Consider the following 18,570-nt stretch of genomic DNA (forward strand, 5'->3'; position numbering starts at 1 on the left):
ATTCATCGTAATTAACGAATCGTGATTGTACAGTGTGACTAGGTAACTAACTATGCTGTTTGCTGTGCTGTCTCATTTGCAACTCCGACTTATGACTGTAGTCTGCCCGTAACAGCCACAGCCACAGACACGAGTCACGATTCACAATTCACGATTCACGATTCACGAGTCGTGAGTAGCTCACGGTCACGGATCTGTAAATCACACACTCCTAGGCGTATCGCGAACAGTCCAAGACTCAAGTCACCGAGTCGTGAGTGTGATCCCACTAATCGTAAATCATCGTAAATATTAGCGCATGTGCTCCGCGGCCTTGTCACAGGCAGAACAACTTGTTGCCCTTCCTCTTGCTGACTTCCTCCAATCTCGCCTCCAACGCCTTTCTCGCCCTTTCCTTGGCCTGCCTCTCCTCCTCGATTTTGCTCTCATATCCCTGCTTCTCGAGCATCACGCTGTTCCGCACATTTTCCACCTCGGACTGTGCCGAGTTGAGCTGTGTGCGCATCGCGTTGGCTTCCTCTGCGTACCTCTCCCTCTCACGTGTCACCTCGGCCAACTGAACGCGGCTTTTTCGCAGATTGCGCTCGCTGTCGTTGAGCGCAGCTTCGAGCGTGGCGACGAGATCGATGTTAGCCTGAAGGTCGGCTTCGCAGTGATTAAGCTGTTTGGCCAGGTTCTTAATTTCCTCGGCTTGTTCCGACAGTAGCCGCGTGAGCTTGACGTCCGGTCCAACTCCTAGTCCGTTGGCCGCGACGTGGCTCGCGGGCGAGTGAGCAGAGGTGATTGATGATGAGCGCGTGATCAGTCCCGCGCCCATATTACCTGGCGAATCGGGACGCGTCATGAGTGACGACGTGGATGTGCGGTGGCCAGCAGAAGAGCGCACCGCTGTCGGGCCACCAGCCGGTGTAGGCGGCGGAGGCATGTTGGGCGGGGGGGTCGGCGGCGGAGGCTTGACCGATCCCAAGCTTGGGCGCGAGTGTCGAAGATCCGCCGTGCTGTACGCTTCGTAGTCCGATGTTCGACGCGTGCCAAGCGATGAACGTGTGCCATTGGTGAGCGATGTGTGAGACGAAGCTACAGCCGCAGCCGCAGTCGCAGCATCGTGCTCGCTCTGACTCTGTTGTCCGAAACTTCCACTGCCGTGCGAGCGGACCGATCGCGTCTCGGACGTCGCCAGACGCAGCTGTAGATCTTTGACCGCCTGTTCTTGACGAGCGCAATCGTCTCTTGCCGCCTGTAGCTCGGCTTTGAGTTTCGACATGTCACCACGAGTCTTGGACAGCATCGACTTGTGCGACTCGAGCTCGCGCTTCAGTGCGGCATCTGCAGGACTGGGTGTAGCTGCATTCCGAGGAGAATTTGCACTCGCCACGCTGGAGGTATTCTGCTGCTGTGCTTCCGACTCCTGTCGCGTCGTCTCGATCTCGATCAGCAGCTGATCCCGCTCGTCTTGCACTTCCGTTAGCGCAGCTTCGAGTGTCACTAGTGCATCGCTCGTATCGTTCAGCTCGGCGCGCAGCGTCTCAACCTCGTGCGGGTCAATATCGATCTTGGCCAGCAAATCCTGGTGCTTGGCGTAAAGTTCTTCGTACGCACGTCGTGTCTCGTCGCGGTCGCCAGTGACAATCTGCAGATCCAGCAGGCTCCGTTCGAGCTTGGAGGCATGTTGAGCTCTGAGCTGTTCCAGAGTGCTTCCGTGTTCTGCTTGAAGAGCGGCCAGTTGCTTCTCTGCCTCCGAGGCGGTGCTGGAATGCTCGCTCTGGAGCGCGTTAAGCGCTGCCGCGTGTTTGGCTGCTGCAACTGTTTCAGCTTCACGTGTTGCTACAGACAGTGCCGTGAGGTGCTGCGCTTCAAGCTCCACCTTGACTTGCTCCAGAGCCTTAGCATGACTGTCTCGCAGAGCTTGCAGCTGTGCGTCGTGGTCCTGTTTGACAGCTTGCAAATTCTGCTTTGATTCTGCTTCAAGGTTGGCCAATTTCGCCTCGTGCTCAGCTACGATGCTCTGATGGCGCGCCGCCTGTGCTTCTAACGCCTGGGAAAGAGTAGTTTCGTGTTGCTTGTTGATCTGCTCGATCTCCTGAGCGTGATCTTGATCATCCTCGGCATCACCAAAGCCACCAGGAATCGATCTCGTCGATGCGAGAGCCGGAAGCGTGCTGAGAGTCTCTGTGTGCAGTTGTTTCAGTTGTTCGAGGCTGGATTGGTGCTCTTGCCTGAGGCTTTCGATCTCGGCTGCGTGCTTCTGCTTGAGCCGCTCAAGTTCCGCACCACTTGCAATGTCGGCTGAATCTTGCTCGGCGACCGTGACGGCATTCAGCTCATCAGCGAGGCTGCGAACGCTTCCGGAGCTGGCTTCCTTTGACGAAGTTTGTTCAGACTTGGCTGCGAGCTGGGCTCGCAATTCCTCGATCTCGAGCGACATATTGGCCATCTGGTCTCGCGACAGAGCCTCGAGTGTCTCGTTCTGCTTTCGAAGCGCGGAAAGCTCAGTCGACATGGACTCGACCATTTCACGGTGCTCGGTCTCTTTACGCGCCATGGACCGCATCAGGTTGTCGAGCACCATGGTACCGTTTGTGTCGGTGTTGGAGTTGTCCGGGGCGCCTCTCGCCATCACCTGGCGAATAGCTTCAAGCTCCTCTTCTGTGGCAGGTGTCAGTGCGTCTGCTTCACCACCGTTGACAGCAGCATGAGTAGGGGCAAGGCGTGTCTGTCCCTCGTCCACGGCGTTTGCTGCACTGCCGTCTTCCTTGGAAGCTGTAAGTGCTGCTTTGGAAGGCGAAGCAGCGTTACTTGCCACCATTGACTGTCTTTGACTACGGAGAGACACCTCGAGAGCCTGGATCTCGTCGTCGCGATCCTTGAGAGCCTCCTGCAGACGCATCGTCTCTTTCTCAAGGGAAGCCACTTTGCGTTCATAGTTGGCCGGCGAATCTACTTCGAAGGCTTTGAGCGTAGGCGACGGCGGAACAGAGCCAGTCAATGAGAGCGGTCGTGGACCTCTGGTCTGCGAAAGCTGCGGAGGCAAGGCCGATGCAAAGTCCAGCGACGAAGACTGCGAGATCGATCGAGTACGACCGTGAGCGAGCGGTGAGATGCCCGTGGACCTCGTTCCGTCGCTCTTGTTGTACCCTAAAAAAGAACCTGACGAGCGACGAGTGAGGCGGCTGGATGGACTGGGCGTCTGTCGATTCGTGGTTTCGATGAGCAGGCTGCCGGGGCGCCGGCTCGATAGGCTTCGCTGCTGTGAATTATTGCTGCGACTGGGATTCTGTGGAGGCTGATTTTCGTCTCCTTGTGAGTCAAGCACCTCGAGCTGCTCGTCTTCGCCAGCGTCTTTGTCGAGTTGAAACGGGTCGGGTTCCGTGCTGGAAGGGACGCCGCCATTGAGCTTGAGCTCGGTGAGCTGCGAGTTGAGATCATTTATTTCGGCGAGTGACTCCTTGTACTTTTGCTTGGTCAGCTCGAGGTCTGTACGGATGCTAGACTCGGAGTCGCGGACCGCGCGCATTTCTTCCTGCAGACTATTGAGGCGATCTTGTAGCTCTTTTGTTGACGAGTCGGGTTCCGTCGATGAAGACGACGCTGATGCATCAGCAACTGCTTTCTCTGTGGTGCCTGCGCCTTCGTGATTGCCGTTAGTGGAAGCGGTCAGAACTGCGCCACCAGCCGCTACACCCGCAGCAGCAGCAGCAGCAGCAGCCAGCTGCATCTCTTTGAAGCGCTGTGAGAGCGACTTGTTTTCCTTTTCGTGTGCGTCGCTGACCTTGGAGAGCTGCTCGTGCTGCGCTGTAAGGCTGTCGAAGCGCACAGCGAGATCTTGGTGCTTGGAGGTGGCGTCTGCAAGACGAGCCTCGAGCTGACGGACATCGCTGGTCTTAGCCTCGAGCTCGGCAGCCATGGCGCGGGTCTCTTGGCCATTGTCGAGCAGCTCGAAGCGTGACAACAAGTTGCGGTAGTCTTGATCGCGTGACTCGAGACTCGTCTCGATCTGTGCAATTTTTCGAGACAAGGTGGCTACCGACTCGTCCGAGGAAGCCAGCTTGGCCTCGAGGTCGCGAATGTACTGCTCGGATGAGGTCTCGACCTGTTTGAGACGCGCGATCTCCTTATGCAGCTCGGCCAGAACGGCGGAATCGGTATCTCCGCGCGCGCCGATGGTCTCGATTCTAGCTTCTAGCTCGCGTGCATAGACGTTGGCAGACAACTCGCGTTCTTGGAGTTTACTGAGACGTGACTGCAGTTCGGCTACAGTGGCCTCTTTCTCGTCGAGCTCTGCGCCAATGATGTCGAGCTGGCTGGACTGCTGCTCGATTTGGGCCTCACGCTCGTTGGCGATGTCTTCGACGTAGGCGAGCGCTGCTTTGGTGAGATTGAGCTGACCCTCGAGAGCATCGATGGACTTTTCGTATTCGACAATGATGGGCTCGGCGGCGCGGAAAAAGTCGTCTTCGGTGTCGCCCTGCTTTGAGGGGTCGAGCTCTGTGCGCAGCTTGGTGACCTCTGCGGTGAGCTGGCTGTGCTTTTGGCTGAGGGCAGCGTACTTGTCCTGCCAGGCGAGGATCTCGCGTTGGGCGGTGCGGGTGGCATCCTTGTTGCGAGGGTTGTCGAGGTCGACGGTGCCCTTGCTGACGGCTTTGATGATGCTGAGTTCCTTGCGAAGGCGTTGGACGAGCGTCTGGAGGTAGTCGACGTCGTCCCAGCCTACCTCGACCTCGTTGAGTTCGGCCTTGTTCTTGATGTTGCGTGCGCGGTTAGCGTACTGCAGGGTGTTGACGGTCTCACTGACGTTGTATTCGGTGGGCGAAACGCAGGCGATCATGAGTGTATGTGCATTGCCACCGAGGCTGTCTTGGAGCAGGCGCGTGAGCTTGCTGTCGCGATAAGGGATGTGGGTGGCACGCTTGGCCTTTGCAGGATCGCCGAGCGCCGAGATGACGTTGCCGAGCGCATGGAGACCCGAGTTGATCGAGATGCCCTCCTTGACACGCTCACCCTGAGCTGCAGTACGCTTGAGCCGCTCGGAACCGGCGAGGTCGACAAAGTGGAACTTGCTGCTCACTGTGACCCACTCGCCGTCGGCTGAGGAGCTACTGGTGGACTCGTCGGCGACATCGCCGTGCCCACTGGCCGGACGAAGTGAGATGGAAGAGTTACGGCCGCCGAGAGCAGGAATGCCGCTGGGCGTTCTGCGGCCCAACGAAGGCGAAGCGACACGACCGGCCACGGGGATGCCCGAGGCACGAGATAGACTCGAGACAGACCTTGCGGCGGGGGTGGATCGACCACCGAAGCTGGAGGGAGGCGCCGCGCTAGGAGGTGGACCGGATCCGACCCATTTTTTCTGAGTGAGGGTGATGGAGAAGATGGCGTGCGAACGGGAGGATTGGGCGTTCATGTCGGTCTCGTTGGTCCTGCGCACGGAGCTGCCCTGAAGGAGGTAGGTCATGACTTGAGCGACGTTGGCGACCTTGACTTCGCGCAAGCCGCTCCAGATGATCTGGCCGTTCTTGCCCTCGCGAATCTGAACGTGGGGTCTAGCGTCGCCATCGACGGCATCGCCAAGCAGGTCGATGAGGTCCTCATTGTAGATCTCGATGAAGCTGACCTTGGCGGTGTACTGAGTGGTGGAAGACTTGGTTTGGCGCATAGCGGAAAAGATGCGAGCGACGGCGCGAGGGATGATGCCCATCTGTGGATCGGGAGAGCGACCTGCGACGAGAGCTTCGTAGTCGACGTCATCGTTGGCGGCGGTTCCCATGGTGTACGATTTTCCGCTAGAAGTTTGTCCATAAGCGAGAATGGTGACGTTGTAGCCCTCGATGAAGCGGTCGATCAAGGGTTCTGCTACTGAAAAGATCTCTGACTGGCCGTCTGCGGGGGAAAAGACGCGGTCAAAGCTGAATGCCTGGCGCTTGTCGCGAGAGGCAGCCGAGGAGGAGGCGGTACTGGCACCGGCACCGGCACCGGCACCAGCTGGAGGAGCCGAGCCTGGTTCGACGGTGACACTGGTATTGGAGGTAGCGGAGAGGATCGACTTTTGCCATCTTGGCGGGATGTTGGACTGATCTGCGTTGGTGACGGGGCGGATTCGAACGGCGACCTGAACCGAAGTAGTATTGGGCGTGGAGGAGCCACTGGGATCGCGGGTCCTCAACATGGCTGACGAGAAGTGATGTATGTTGATAGGGAGGGCCGGGCCGGCGACCCTGTGCGAGCCGATAGGGAGGAAAAGATTGTGATGGAGAGAGGTAAGCAGACAGAGCAGTTTTGTATCGGTAAAGGCCGAGGACAGGAGAGGTTGCTTGCTAGGCTTTGCAGGCACGCTGGTGGATTGGGTGGGCTGTAGGAAACGCGGTGCGGGTTTGCTGCTTGGAATGGTGCTTGCGGATGCAGCTAGAAGACGGCGGATAACGACGGTGGCAAGAGGCAGCGTGTGGGTTCCGAGAGTGTGCAGCGCAGCGAGAGTGACTAGCCCTTTTGATGTAGTGCTAAGTGTGTAGGATGACTATGACCAAGTTATTGACAAAGGGAAGATCAGAGTAAACGAGACGAGATCGGAATGAGATTAACTTGTACCATTCGTCCGTTCGTGATTCGTGAATCTTTAGCGTACGATGGTGATACAGTCACGAGTCGTGGGTGGTGAGTGGCGCGCCAGCCAGTCGGAGCGTAATCACGATTGACGATTCGCGATTCTTGCTTGCAACGATAACTTAACCCGAAGTTAGATGCGGTTTGCGACCCAACTTAGCGCCAAAACAAATCACGAGTCGTGACTGCACACACAGCAAAGTCTCTCAGTCACGAGTCGTTAGCACGCAACCGGGACCCAAGCGAAGAGAACCAGGGAAGCGCGCGCGCACTCACCCACACACTCGCTCTTAGAGTGCGTTGGATTCACTGATTCGTGATTCCTGCTAACTTATTCACAAGTTACTCGTGAATATTCAACAGAATCAAACAGAGTCAGGGCGTAAAACACGAAAAAGAGAGCTTAAATCGTGAATATCGCGAATCACGAATCGTGAATGCGCTGGCCATCTTCGCGCTTGATTATTCATAATTATGAATAGGTCGCAAGCGTGGCTGCATCGGGAACGAGACCGAAACTGATAACGTTAGTCGGAGTTTTGCGTCGTGAGTCGCGAGTGTCGGTGTGAATTCCAAGAAGAAAGTGGACACGTTCAACAGACCTACGGTAAGAGACTTGAGAGGTGAGAGAGGCGAGGGCATGGCGCCACTATGGGTCTTGGCAGTCGTCACACTCGTGACTGTCGCGCCTGGATCGATGCGAAGCTGCTGGAAATCACGCATCGTGGATCGTGATTCGTGAATTCCTGATTGACAGCACAGCAGTCGTGAGTCACGAGTCGTAAGTAGCCGCCGCAAACTGAGCATGTACTTTTCTTTCACCTTGGTGCTTGTTTCTCTTTGCAGCGGTCCATTCGGCTTCGTGCTTGGGCTTGGTCTGTGTTGTGGCACTCTGTTCTGTTCCATGTTCGGCCCGTCTGACGCGCGTCGAGCCAAAGCGCAGCCCACCCCCCGACCAGCTTACCAAGCGAGGCTAGCTTGGCTGGATCATTACGCGAGACCACGAACCACGAACCACGAACCACGAACAACGAACAACGAACAACGAATGATGAATTGTGAACCTTGCACATCTCTGTCACGTCTCTCACACTCGCGGCGCGCCCAGACGTGCAGCTAAGCGCGCGAGCGTGTGGGCGGTTCGTGTTCCACGTTCCGTGTTCCGTGTACACGGCATTTTTGGGCTAGCTGTTAAGTCGTGCTTCTTGGAACACCTCCGGCAGACAACACCTTGCCGAGTAACCGGTGCAAGATGCTGTGTACGTGTAGACAGTTGGACAGCTCTTGGATAAGTTACCAAGAGTGTGGGGAAGCACATACATACTGCGCGTCTCTGTGTTTGGCTACTGTCAGCCATCTCATCGACTCACTCAATCCACTTGCATTTCTGCACGTATTCATCATGTCAGGTTGGACGCCCATCAACCCGCATCCTCGCATCAGCGATATCGACGTCGCCAACTTTGACTACGCCACGTATCCATGGCAGGACATCAAAGTGGATCTGCATCCCAATGGTGTCGCGGTGCTCTACCTGGACCGTCCGTCTCAGTACAACACGCTTACCGGTCCGATGTCGTACTCGATCGTCTTTGCGTTTGAGCTATTTGACGCTGACGATCGAGTCAAAGTGGCTATCATCACGGGTGGCGGTGGCAAAGTATTCTGCGCTGGCGCGTACCTCGCACAGGGTTTCGGTGCTATTGCCGATCATGCACAGGGACACCGCGACGGTGGTGGACAGATGGGATTGGCCATCTTGCGCTGCAGAAAACCGTCGATCGCCGCTATCAACGGCAACGCGATTGGAATTGGTATCACCATGACGCTCAGCTGTGATTTCAGGCTGATCGCCGAAAACGCCAAGGTGGCCATTCCATTTGTACAACGAGGCATCGCCATGGAGGCGTGCTCTTCGTACCTGCTACCCAGACTCGTCGGTGTATCCAAAGCCATGGACATGGTCCTCACCGGAGACGTGCGCTCTCCCAAGGACGAGAGTTACATGGCGCTCTGGACGCGTTCACCGCTACCGCAAGACCAGGTGCTTCCCGAATCGCTCAAGCTAGCCGAAAAGCTCGCCAAAAACAGTAGCGTCTCAATGGCACTCTGCAAAGCGCAGCTATGGCGACAGCTGAATTCGCCCGAAGACGCGCACCTCCTGGAGAGTCAGGCAATCTGGGAAACGTCCAGGCTGGATGGCCTCGAGGGCGTCAAGAGCTTTCTTGACAAGAGAACGCCCGAGTTCCCGGGAACCATGGGCGATCTCCAAAGGTTTGCCTTTTGGCCGTGGTGGACGCAGGCCGATGTGTCGCTCTACCCTCGAGGTCCAGAGTCACTTCGCGCCGCTGCAGCTAAGAGCAAGTTGTAAAGTGTCGCGCATCGGTGACGCTGCTTCCATCACGCTGCAAATTCGCTATGCGCTTTCCCATCGCTACACAGACACGTGTGCTCGTCGTAAGGCGCACATCCCTCGGTTACTCTCGCTACTCGCGTGCTCGTCTTGACATAACTTACTCTTACAATTTCACAAAGATAACCCGCACGCGCAACTTGCGCGTTGCACATTCACGATTAATTTGAAGCTTCAAACCTAGCCTTGCTGGCGGCAAACAGGAGTTCTTGCTGCTTTTGCAACTCCTCCTCGCTCAACCCGCTCTGTTCCATTCGGCTTGTTTTGCGCTCTCGATCCTTCTGCGCCGCCTTGTGTTCCGAAAGTACGCTTTTCGCCTCTTGGATGAATGCCGGAAAGCCGAGATCGTCGAGCGCCTTGAGTACGTGTTCGGGCGCGATCGTCTTTTTCGAGTCCTTCTCGCATACCTCGTTGGATTCGGACGAGAGCAGGTGGATAAACTCGACGCAGCATTCGATCAGTAGGTCGCGCGTGTCTTTCGAGCAGCTCACGTCTTTCGGTAGCATCTCGCTGATCAGTTTTTGCACGGTAGCTTTGGGCAGCGACAGTTCGTCATCAGCAGCCCCTGCGCCAGATGAAAAGTGCTCGTCATCTGACATTGTGATTTGTCCACCGACCTTGCGTTCGGGATCCGCTAATCGTGTCGGGTGTTGTGTGGGTAATTTTCCAGATGAAAGATTGTTAGGCCGTATCGAGTAGTGTTGGATCGACCCAAAATAAGGATAAAAAGAAACGCCAGGGGCCGGGGGGGGGGGGCGCCAGAGAAGGAGAGGCAAGGTGGAATGAATGGGGGGGAATCTTGGCAAAAATCGCCGTTCGCTTTTATTGCATCAAAATTGTGGTGGTGCGAGTTGACGACGCACTCGCTTAGCAGACGCGTGTTGTGCGCTTTTTCACCTGCTCGTTCTGAATTTTCTTTTTCGCTCGCCTCCAAACATGCACATCTGGCGTCCACAGTGCACAGTGCAAACTCGACGGTCTCGTGTCGTGATTTGGGTGGGCTCAGTCGTGAGTCGTGAGTGATTCGCACATCAGCGCGACTCTCTGCCAGTCTGTTGAACGCAGATGCACTTGCCAGCAACGCCAAACACCAGAACGCTTGATCGAAGCTCACCAAAGCAGAGGCAGGTGCCAGACACAGGTGCCAACCCGCAAGTATCGCACTCGATCATCCACAGACGATGGATCGAGACGCCTGGTGACGCAGCTCGCAAACACTCGGTGACTCCTTCGATCAGCTTACGGCTGCTACCATGGCGGCTTGGTGTAGTCGACTCAGGAATCGTGAAATGTGAAAGCAGACATCGGTCCATCGGGCTAATCACGAATTTCGGCGCTCAAGATCAGCGATGAAATTCTGAAACGAGAATAATATGCTAATATCACGAAATGAAAATCGTCTCGGGCTGATTGGTCCCCCATTCGCACATTATGACTCGATGCTGCAGCAAAGCCAAGGCCAAGAGGATGGCAAGGTCCAGACCTTAGCCGCTGGCTGCTGGCTAGGCCCAACCTCTTCACGCTTTGTTTTTCTCACGTCGAGAAGAATTCGTGGTTGCAATTACAAGTGCGTGGTGATTTGTCTTGAGCGCGCATTGACCTACTCGGCCAAGGGCGACACTTGTGCCACCACTCACGACTTGGTTCTTACCTTTCACTTGGGACCCTCACTGAAAGCGGATCTACCGTTCAAAATGACGACGCTCACCTACAAGGATGCGCTCAACGAGCTCGACGATCGACGCATCAAGTCAATCAAGCCGCTGATTCCTCCGCAGATCCTGGTCGAGGAATATCCACTGTCGCTCTCCGCAGCGCAGACTGTCGCTTCTGGTCGCAAGGCTACCGAGGAAATCGTTAAGCAGGAAGACGATCGCTTGCTCGTCGTCGTGGGCCCGTGTTCGATTCACGATGTGCGTTCCGGTCTCGAGTACGCGCGCAAACTCGCCGCTTACGCCCAAACTGCCAAGGACGATCTGCACATTGTGATGCGTGTCTACTTTGAAAAACCTCGCACCACGGTCGGCTGGAAAGGTCTCATCAACGACCCCAACCTGAATGGTTCGTTCCAGATCAACAAAGGACTGCGTCTCGCGCGCGGCTTCTTGCTCGAGGTCAACAACCTCGGCTTGCCTGCTGGAACAGAGTTCCTCGACACCATCTCGCCGCAGTACACCGCCGACCTGATCAGCTGGGGAGCTATCGGCGCACGAACCACCGAATCGCAGGTTCACCGCGAACTCAGCTCGGGTCTTTCGATGCCGATCGGCTTCAAGAACGGAACCGACGGTTCGATCAGTATCGCCGTGGATGCTATCAAGGCAGCTTCGTCCGAACACGTCTTCTTGTCCGTCACCAAGCAGGGCATCTCGGCGATTGTCGAGACCAACGGAAACGATGCCTGTCACGTCATCCTGCGCGGAGCTAACACAGGACCCAACTACTCGGCCGAACACGTTGGCGCGGTATCGTCGAAACTCAACGCGGCCGGTTTGCCAGCGAGAATCATGATCGACTGCTCGCACGGTAACAGCGAGAAGAAGCACGAGAACCAGATCAACGTCGTCAAGTCGATCGCATCCCAACTCGCAGCCGGCGACTCGCAAGCTTGCAACATCTTTGGCGTCATGATCGAATCCAACCTGGTGGCCGGTAAACAGTCGATCCCTGCGCAGGGACCCACGGCACTCAAGTACGGTCAGAGCATCACCGACGCTTGCGTCGACTGGGACACCACCGTTCTCGCTTTGGATCTCTTGCGAGAAGGCGTCCGCAAAAGAAGATCATCCCACCACGCTAGCAACTGGTTCAAGGCCAAATTGAGCAGGTCCAGCAGCTCCGAAGGCGTCAACGACCACTTTCTCTCCAAGCAGTCCGAACACCACACCGGCTTCAACGACGATGCGCTCACCACACTGGGCAAATCCAAATAACTTGACGTCAGTCCAACTCGAGCGCCACCAGTCTTGGACTCCTTGTAACCCATCTCGCAATCACCAATACAACTCACATTTGCCACATGAACGCGTGATCATCGACACGCCCCACTGGGCGCTAGTCACCAATCCGACTAGTACACATACATTTGCGCGGTGTAACTAGAAATGTGGCTCGTGTGCGCGATCACACGACATCCTGTCTACAAGTGGGACACTTGGTACTGCGCCTCAACCAAACGGTGATGCAGACCTCGTGGAAGATATGAGCACACTTGGGGAGCCAGACGGCGGACTGTGCTTCTCTGAACTGGCACAGACAGATGCTGCACTTGTCTACTCTGACGCCTACGCAGCTGAGTTTCTGCTTGACCTTGCCGTCTCTGGTGATCCGACGCGAGTCGCATTCCACCCGCGCGACCGAGAGCGAGGCGAGTTGTGCCGCCGACGCCGTGGGATGTGCGGGACCGAGGAACTCGCCAATCGCCGAAAGCGATTCGTACTGCGACCCCGACGGCTGCGATTCCAGCGAAGCCACCAACAGGTCAAAGTCAGTGAGTCCCCCTGATGCAGCTCGACGAGGCGCAGCCGGCGCAGCCAGCGCAGGCGGTGCGTTGGACAACGATGGCGAGGTAGATGAGCGTGTTTGCGTGTCGACGCCTATCGCATCCGTCGACACTTGAGGTGTCGGACTCGCTGAAACCAGATCCCGCGCTGACTCCCTTTGCCGATCGCTCGCTCCAGCAGTCAGCGATGCAACGTCATCAACCTCTACCTCTCCAACCGTCCCACCGTTGCTGTTCGCCTCCAATGTCGCTGCCCAAGTCTCAGCATGATTCTGCTCGGCGCTCGACACGTTCGGCAGTGACGTCGTTGCATGAGCCGACTCGATCGCTCTTGGTCGCACCATGGTCTGTGGTGCGCTCGTCAAACTATCCCAATCCCTACCACTCGGCCTCGGTGGCAACCGAGGCGGGACTGGCAACACTCTGGCACTCGAGTCCAGCGCATCTGCCCCGCCATCACCAGCTCCGCCGCTGATCCGCAAACCACGATCCATCCTCAACGATGCAGGAAGCACAGGCAGCGCGCGTGAAGTCTGCGCTGAACGTCTCCCGTCATTGCGACTTTGGTCCTCACCAGCACGCACCTGATCGTCTCGTCTCAAGCCAGTCGTTGTGTCCATGCTCCAAGAAGCCGAGTGTGTGCGAGACTCGCGTGCGTCGCGTCGTGCGAATGCCGCCGCTTGCGCTGCTGCGATCGACGCGGATAGACCGTTGCGACTCGCAGAAGCCAAGATGTGCTCGGTCGTCATCAGCGGAGACTTTGGCGGCACCGACGGTGGCGTGTTCGAGCTGGTCTCGTACATACGACCCGTCAGGGCATCCATCGCTTGTGTGCGCGGTGAGCGAGCCAGACCACTCCGCGGACGCACACCTGCCGACGATGAAGCTGAGCACGATTCCATCGCTGGTACTGCCAGTCCACTTCGGACCGTCGATTCCGATTTCTCCCGTTGCTCCTCACCGTCTCCATGCAGAGCGGTTGCCGACCACTCGGACGCTGCTTGCTCGATCTCTCGAGCCAGTGCTTTCATGCAAGCCAACTGTGAAGTGCCGCTAGCACTGCTCGTTGCGTGGTCTCCATCTTCCGAGTGCCGTGATGCACGCACCTTGGATCTTCTGGTTGGCAGCGTCGACGGCGGAGGTGGCGGGGGTGGTCGCCGCTGCGTTGCACGCCCCTCCCCAGGCGCATCGCTACTCTCGTTACGAGAAAAGCGCCGGAACACAGCTGGCTCGCCCCTCTCTTCTCCCATCAGTGTGTCCTCGCGCTCCGCCCTTGTTGAATCATGGCTACGATCCGAGTGGATACGCACAAGTGCGCCGTTATGGGCAGCACTCACAAACGGTTCACTCTGCTTGATCGGCGAGCTAGGCGGTCGCGCATCCTGCTGGTCTCGATCTCTCGAAGAAGCCGTTTCAAATCGTGAGATCATGGCCGATACTTTGCCGCCCGGCAGTTTAGCTGCTGGATTTCTCTGGGGCTCCAGCGGCACAGGTAGCCTCATCTGTTCCTCGGCTGGGATGTACGACAGCCATGAAGGCGCAACGCCAGGCCCGGTGCCCGACGCTGAAGGTGGGAAATGACGCGTAGCATCCGTGATCGCTGGCAGACGCCCACGAGGTAGAGGAGCGGCAGAAGAGCGCGGATTCACAAACGAGACTGGCCGCGTGGCACTGGACGAGCTCCTGGGCAATGCAGACGGTGGCGATGGCAACGGTCCTCGACCTCGAGCGATGGCTCCTTGGCGTGAGAGACAGTTGCTCGTTGGCGGCTGCGTAGCGGCTGCTGATGACTGATCCTTATCGCGCGCTCCTGTTTCCGAGCGCTTGCATGTATCCACATCCGGGGTCAGTTGTAACCGATCTCCAAGTTCTGCGCGGTTCATCGTGCCTGTAGGCAGCATAGACGTAGGACGACCTGTCCTAGCCAGAAGCCGCTCCAAAGCAGCCAAAGAGTCTTGTCTAGATTGAGTGGATGCACTGAGCTGTGCGATTTGAAGAAGCGCTTCGTCGCGTGCTTTCTGCTCTGGGAGTACGGATGCGCTGGAAGTCGCTTGAGCGCTCTTGTTGCTGCCGAAACTCTCCACAATCGATCGACCGCTTGCGCCGCTTACACTCTGAATCCTGCCCAAGCTCGACACTCGTGTTGGAGCAGTCGAAGAAGCGTCATCACTGGTTGAAGCAGCAGTATATGTGATCGTTGGCGACCCAGCTTTCGCATCGTTTAAGCCAGTTTGTGTGTCGTCTGCAACCTTTGTTGATTGCAAGCTCCTCTCAGACAACCGGCGAGAATCGCTCAAAGGTGGTCTGACCTCGGCCAAAGGTGGCGAGGCCTGCATCGTAGTTGTTGGAACGTTCCGGGAACTTGCTTGCAAGCCGGAAGAAGACTGGTCGGCAGCGCCCGCAACGAGCGGCTGGCCAAACAGCCCTTTGAGTCGGTCTTTGAGATCGTTGCGTCCAATCGGTCCGTACGCCAAAGGCTGCAGAAGCGGATCGATAGAGGAACGTCTCACATCCGCCTGTGCAGGGTCCGCAACATCAGGCAGGACCGATTCTGACCTGCCTTGGAGAGACGAGCTGCTTGTAGAGGGTTGAGCGAAAGCAGAAGCCGGTTTCAGAGTCATGCTCGGCTCCTCTGCATCCGAGATGTCGCGACTGCTTGCTGTGTCCTCCACAAAATCGCCTGCTCGCTGATCTTGCTGTTGAGGAACCGTGGATTCGGCCACACGTTCAGGCAGTTTGCCTTGCGCTTTCAAGCTAAGGCTGCGATTCGGACCCTGAGAAGGCAGAGCCTGCGGCTCGCCGGCTCGTAGCATAGCATCGTTTGATCTGACTCGGGGCTGTGAAAGTGTCGGTGTCTGTGCCGTTGGCGCACCCGCCCTCTGCAAGGCCTCGCCTTCGGAAGCACGTCCAATCGTCAGATTGGGCGTCGAAGAAGTGTTGCGAGCTTGCATCGACTTGTGCGAGTTGACGAAGGGGTCACTCGGCGCATTTCTGGCCGTACGGGCATCGTAGAAAGCACGGTGTTGCTCATCATCCTCGTCGCTGGACGAATATTGATCAAGCGCATCATCAGTGTCAGTCGATTCTGAGGACGAGTCAGAGTAGGCAGCACCACCGCGGGAACGACCTAGAACCAGAGGAGGAGGCGCTTTTGGCAAGGCCTGGTCCATCAAAGCGAGGCTGGCCGGGTCCGGCACTTTGTGAGTGATGCTTGTCTGCCTATAGAGCGGCAAAGCTCGGTGGCTGAATGCGCCCGACATGGCTGCATCGTCTTCCTCATCGCTGCTAGAAGCCGGCGTTTGCTGCAGAGCTTGTGTCCTCGCGGCGGTTTCCTCTTCCCTCTTGCGCAACGCGTCGAAAGCAGCTGCTTCGGCTAACCATTGCTCGATGGACGAATCTGACTCGGCGCCCTCATCGTGATCATCGTGATGTGCGTGCTCGCTGGATGTGTCGTCGCCTTCAGCATCCATTTGGTCCGTTGCTGATCGTATCGCAGATACAGTAGCCTGCTGCATGCCTACCTCATCATCACTCGAAACTTTGGCATATGTTGCTGGAGGGGGGGCAGAGATGACATAGAGCGTGTCTTCGGGTCGCCGGCTGAGAGGCAGGGAAGATTCGCTGTCATGGCCTCGAGCGGCTTGTCCTTGAACGAAACGGCGTGCCGCCAACCCGCTAAGAGAAACACGATCATTGCTGCTCACTCGATTCTTGCCCTGTACCGACGCAGGAGGATCGTCCGAAAAAGTCTTTCGGTGTCCAACAGGGATGCGGCGAGAATCCAATGACGTCGGACGGGTGGATGTATCTTGCCGTTTGTTACTGGCGATCGGGCTGGAAGTCGGTCTTGAGGAGGCAGGCATAGGTGGAAGGCCGAGACGAGGCTCGTTGGCAAGCATGAGCCTACCGCTGGTATCAGCTTTATGGCCGATCGCATGCGCTTCGAACGGTTGTGCCATTGATGCCAGCGGGGAATCTGTAGCCTGATCTGCAGGTGTGACAAACGTGACTGGTTGTACTGTTTCACGTTGCGATGGGATGATGTCGTCCCTCGCAGGGTCCACAGCATGCGCCAAAGGAGCTGACTCCATCTGTTGCACGACGGCTGGCACCACACTCATCGGTGATTGTTCTGCGGGGCGTTCAGCTTCTGCGGTATGCGTGTGCGAGCCCAAATGAGTAGAAGAGGCATTGTCTGATAGCACTGGGGCGGGTTGTTCGTTGAGCGTCTCGTTGACTTGCTCGGCATGATCGGCAGAGTCTGGCAACGCCTGAACAGCAGGCGTGGGATCATCTGGTATTGCTGCTGACATTAAAGGCGGACTTCGCCCATTACCCTCGGTTATAATTGGTACCGCCCTTGTAGTTGGTCTCTCGTTTTCAGTGGGCGCGCTTGGCACGTTCGTAGCTTGCTCTCGAGGTGCAACGCGGAAGGCTTCAGCACGCTCTCTGGCAACTCGCCGCTGCTGCTCTCGCAGCAGCCTGACATCGAAACTGAGACCGTTGCGAATATCAGCCTCCCATGCACGGCGCTCTTCGGTAATCTCGATGCTCTCATCGTCGCTGGCGGATGCTGAACTTGGCGTTGAAACTCGGCTCTCCAGTCGACTGTCGCTGGTCACGACGTGCACAGTTGGATCGAGTTGTGGGTGCGGTCGTGCTTCAGACGTTATAGACTCATCCTCATCATCGCTGACGAACGGTGGTGGAGGGCTGTCGGGAATACGGGCGTGCGGTTGTGGCCCAATGATCTGTGCGTCATTTGCGGCTTCGTTGTGAGTTGGCGGATTTGGAGGAGTTGGAGGACGCGGCGCGCCCGCGGGAAAAGGAGGTGGGAGATCCTCTGGATCTGCTTCGGTGATATCATTCCACACGTTTTGGCGATGCAATGATGTTTGCGGTACTGGATTGGAGGCTGATACGGGTGTTTGATCCGAAGCGGTAGCTGCTTGCTCATCTGGAGAAGTGTCAAAAGCATTGCGAGAGCGACGTTGGAAAGCAGGCGCACTCTCGGTACGAGAACGAGGCAGTGGATCGTCAGCAAGTGGTCGATGGGATGGAATCGACGTTGTGGTCTCGGGCTGAGAGGAATCTGCGTCGTTGAGCGACAGTGCGCTTTCGGGACGACTCGGGCCGCTAGCTCTGGAAGCAGGTCTGCTGCTGGGGTCGAATCTGGCTGCAGAGGACGGTCTCCTTCTGCGTGTACGTGCAACGACGGTCTGGGATGTTGAAGGTGGGGGATTCTGCGATGTGGACGCTGGCGTTGGTGTCTGTCCACCGCTATGTGCCCTTCGCATACCAGCGTGTTGTCCAGACGGCGGGATGAGAAGTCCAGTACTGACAGGAGCGTCATCGAGCATCGTCTGATATCGGCGACTGGAATCGAGAAGGTTGGAGGAAGATGCCATCGCATTGCGGCCAGAGCCGAGCAATTGTGAGGGCTGAGTTGTGCCTGCTAGGGCGGCTGCGGCTGCGTGCGCGGTTTCAGCCTTGCGCTGGCGTATCTTTTGCTTTTTCTCTTTAGCCTGTTTGCGCAAGAGGTTGTCGGGGGCTGTGAGCGTGACCCTGCCGAAATGCGACTCGATATTAGTGAGATAAGGAGCGTCAGCAGCATCAACAGTTCTTGATGAGGCTGCTGCTGCTGCTCCTACTGTTGATGTGGAAGCAGCATGGACATCGGTTGACCTAGGAAGCAACGAGCCGGAAGAGTGTGCGTGACCAGCGAGGTTGTACATGCGAGACCGACTGGCAGAACCGGCTGCCTGGACGCGATCGGTCCTGCGTGATGTCGGCGGCATGTTGGCTCGACGGTGTCATGCCGGCAAGAGACGCTGGCTGGTTCGAGTCGAGGAGACGGAAAACGGTGGAGGAAGAGAAACCAAGAACAGAATCACCAGAATCACAAATATGATGATGCACACTCGTGATTCGTGATTGCTGTGACGCTCCACATTGTGACTGTGATTCGTGGAGATTATGTTCTATTTTTACTTTTTAAATTCATACACCGACCCAAGCCTAAAGAGGCTTGTGCGGGAGTCAAGAATCGAAGATACAG

The 18,570-nt window shown here is 56.9% G+C and overlaps 5 protein-coding genes across 5 annotated transcripts; 2 read left to right on the forward strand and 3 right to left on the reverse strand.

Moving 5' to 3' along the window:
* Positions 1-316: 316 nt before the first annotated feature.
* UMAG_10383 (uncharacterized protein) lies at positions 317-6,163 on the reverse strand (the record flags this gene model as incomplete). Its single annotated transcript, XM_011391470.1, has 1 exon — positions 317-6,163. One exon carries the CDS (start codon positions 6,161-6,163, stop codon positions 317-319), a length of 5,847 nt encoding a protein of 1,948 aa, XP_011389772.1.
* Positions 6,164-7,999: 1,836 nt separating this feature from the next.
* On the forward strand, positions 8,000-8,968 carry UMAG_03158 (uncharacterized protein; the record flags this gene model as incomplete). The annotated part of the gene is made up of 1 exon (XM_011391316.1): positions 8,000-8,968. One exon carries the CDS (start codon positions 8,000-8,002, stop codon positions 8,966-8,968), a length of 969 nt encoding a protein of 322 aa, XP_011389618.1.
* A 203-nt stretch (positions 8,969-9,171) lies between these two features.
* On the reverse strand, positions 9,172-9,609 carry UMAG_10384 (negative cofactor 2 transcription regulator complex subunit NCB2; the record flags this gene model as incomplete). Its single annotated transcript, XM_011391471.1, has 1 exon — positions 9,172-9,609. One exon carries the CDS (start codon positions 9,607-9,609, stop codon positions 9,172-9,174), a length of 438 nt encoding a protein of 145 aa, XP_011389773.1.
* Positions 9,610-10,704: 1,095 nt separating this feature from the next.
* Positions 10,705-11,943, forward strand: UMAG_10385 (putative 3-deoxy-D-arabino-heptulosonate 7-phosphate (DAHP) synthase isoenzyme; the record flags this gene model as incomplete). Its single annotated transcript, XM_011391472.1, has 1 exon — positions 10,705-11,943. One exon carries the CDS (start codon positions 10,705-10,707, stop codon positions 11,941-11,943), a length of 1,239 nt encoding a protein of 412 aa, XP_011389774.1.
* A 190-nt stretch (positions 11,944-12,133) lies between these two features.
* UMAG_10386 (uncharacterized protein) lies at positions 12,134-18,310 on the reverse strand (the record flags this gene model as incomplete). The annotated part of the gene is made up of 1 exon (XM_011391473.1): positions 12,134-18,310. The coding sequence occupies one exon, from the start codon at positions 18,308-18,310 to the stop codon at positions 12,134-12,136; it is 6,177 nt and encodes a 2,058-aa protein (XP_011389775.1).
* Positions 18,311-18,570: the final 260 nt, after the last annotated feature.

Source organism: Mycosarcoma maydis, chromosome 8 (genome assembly GCF_000328475.2).
Source record: "Mycosarcoma maydis chromosome 8, whole genome shotgun sequence".
Classification (NCBI taxonomy): domain Eukaryota; kingdom Fungi; phylum Basidiomycota; class Ustilaginomycetes; order Ustilaginales; genus Mycosarcoma; species Mycosarcoma maydis.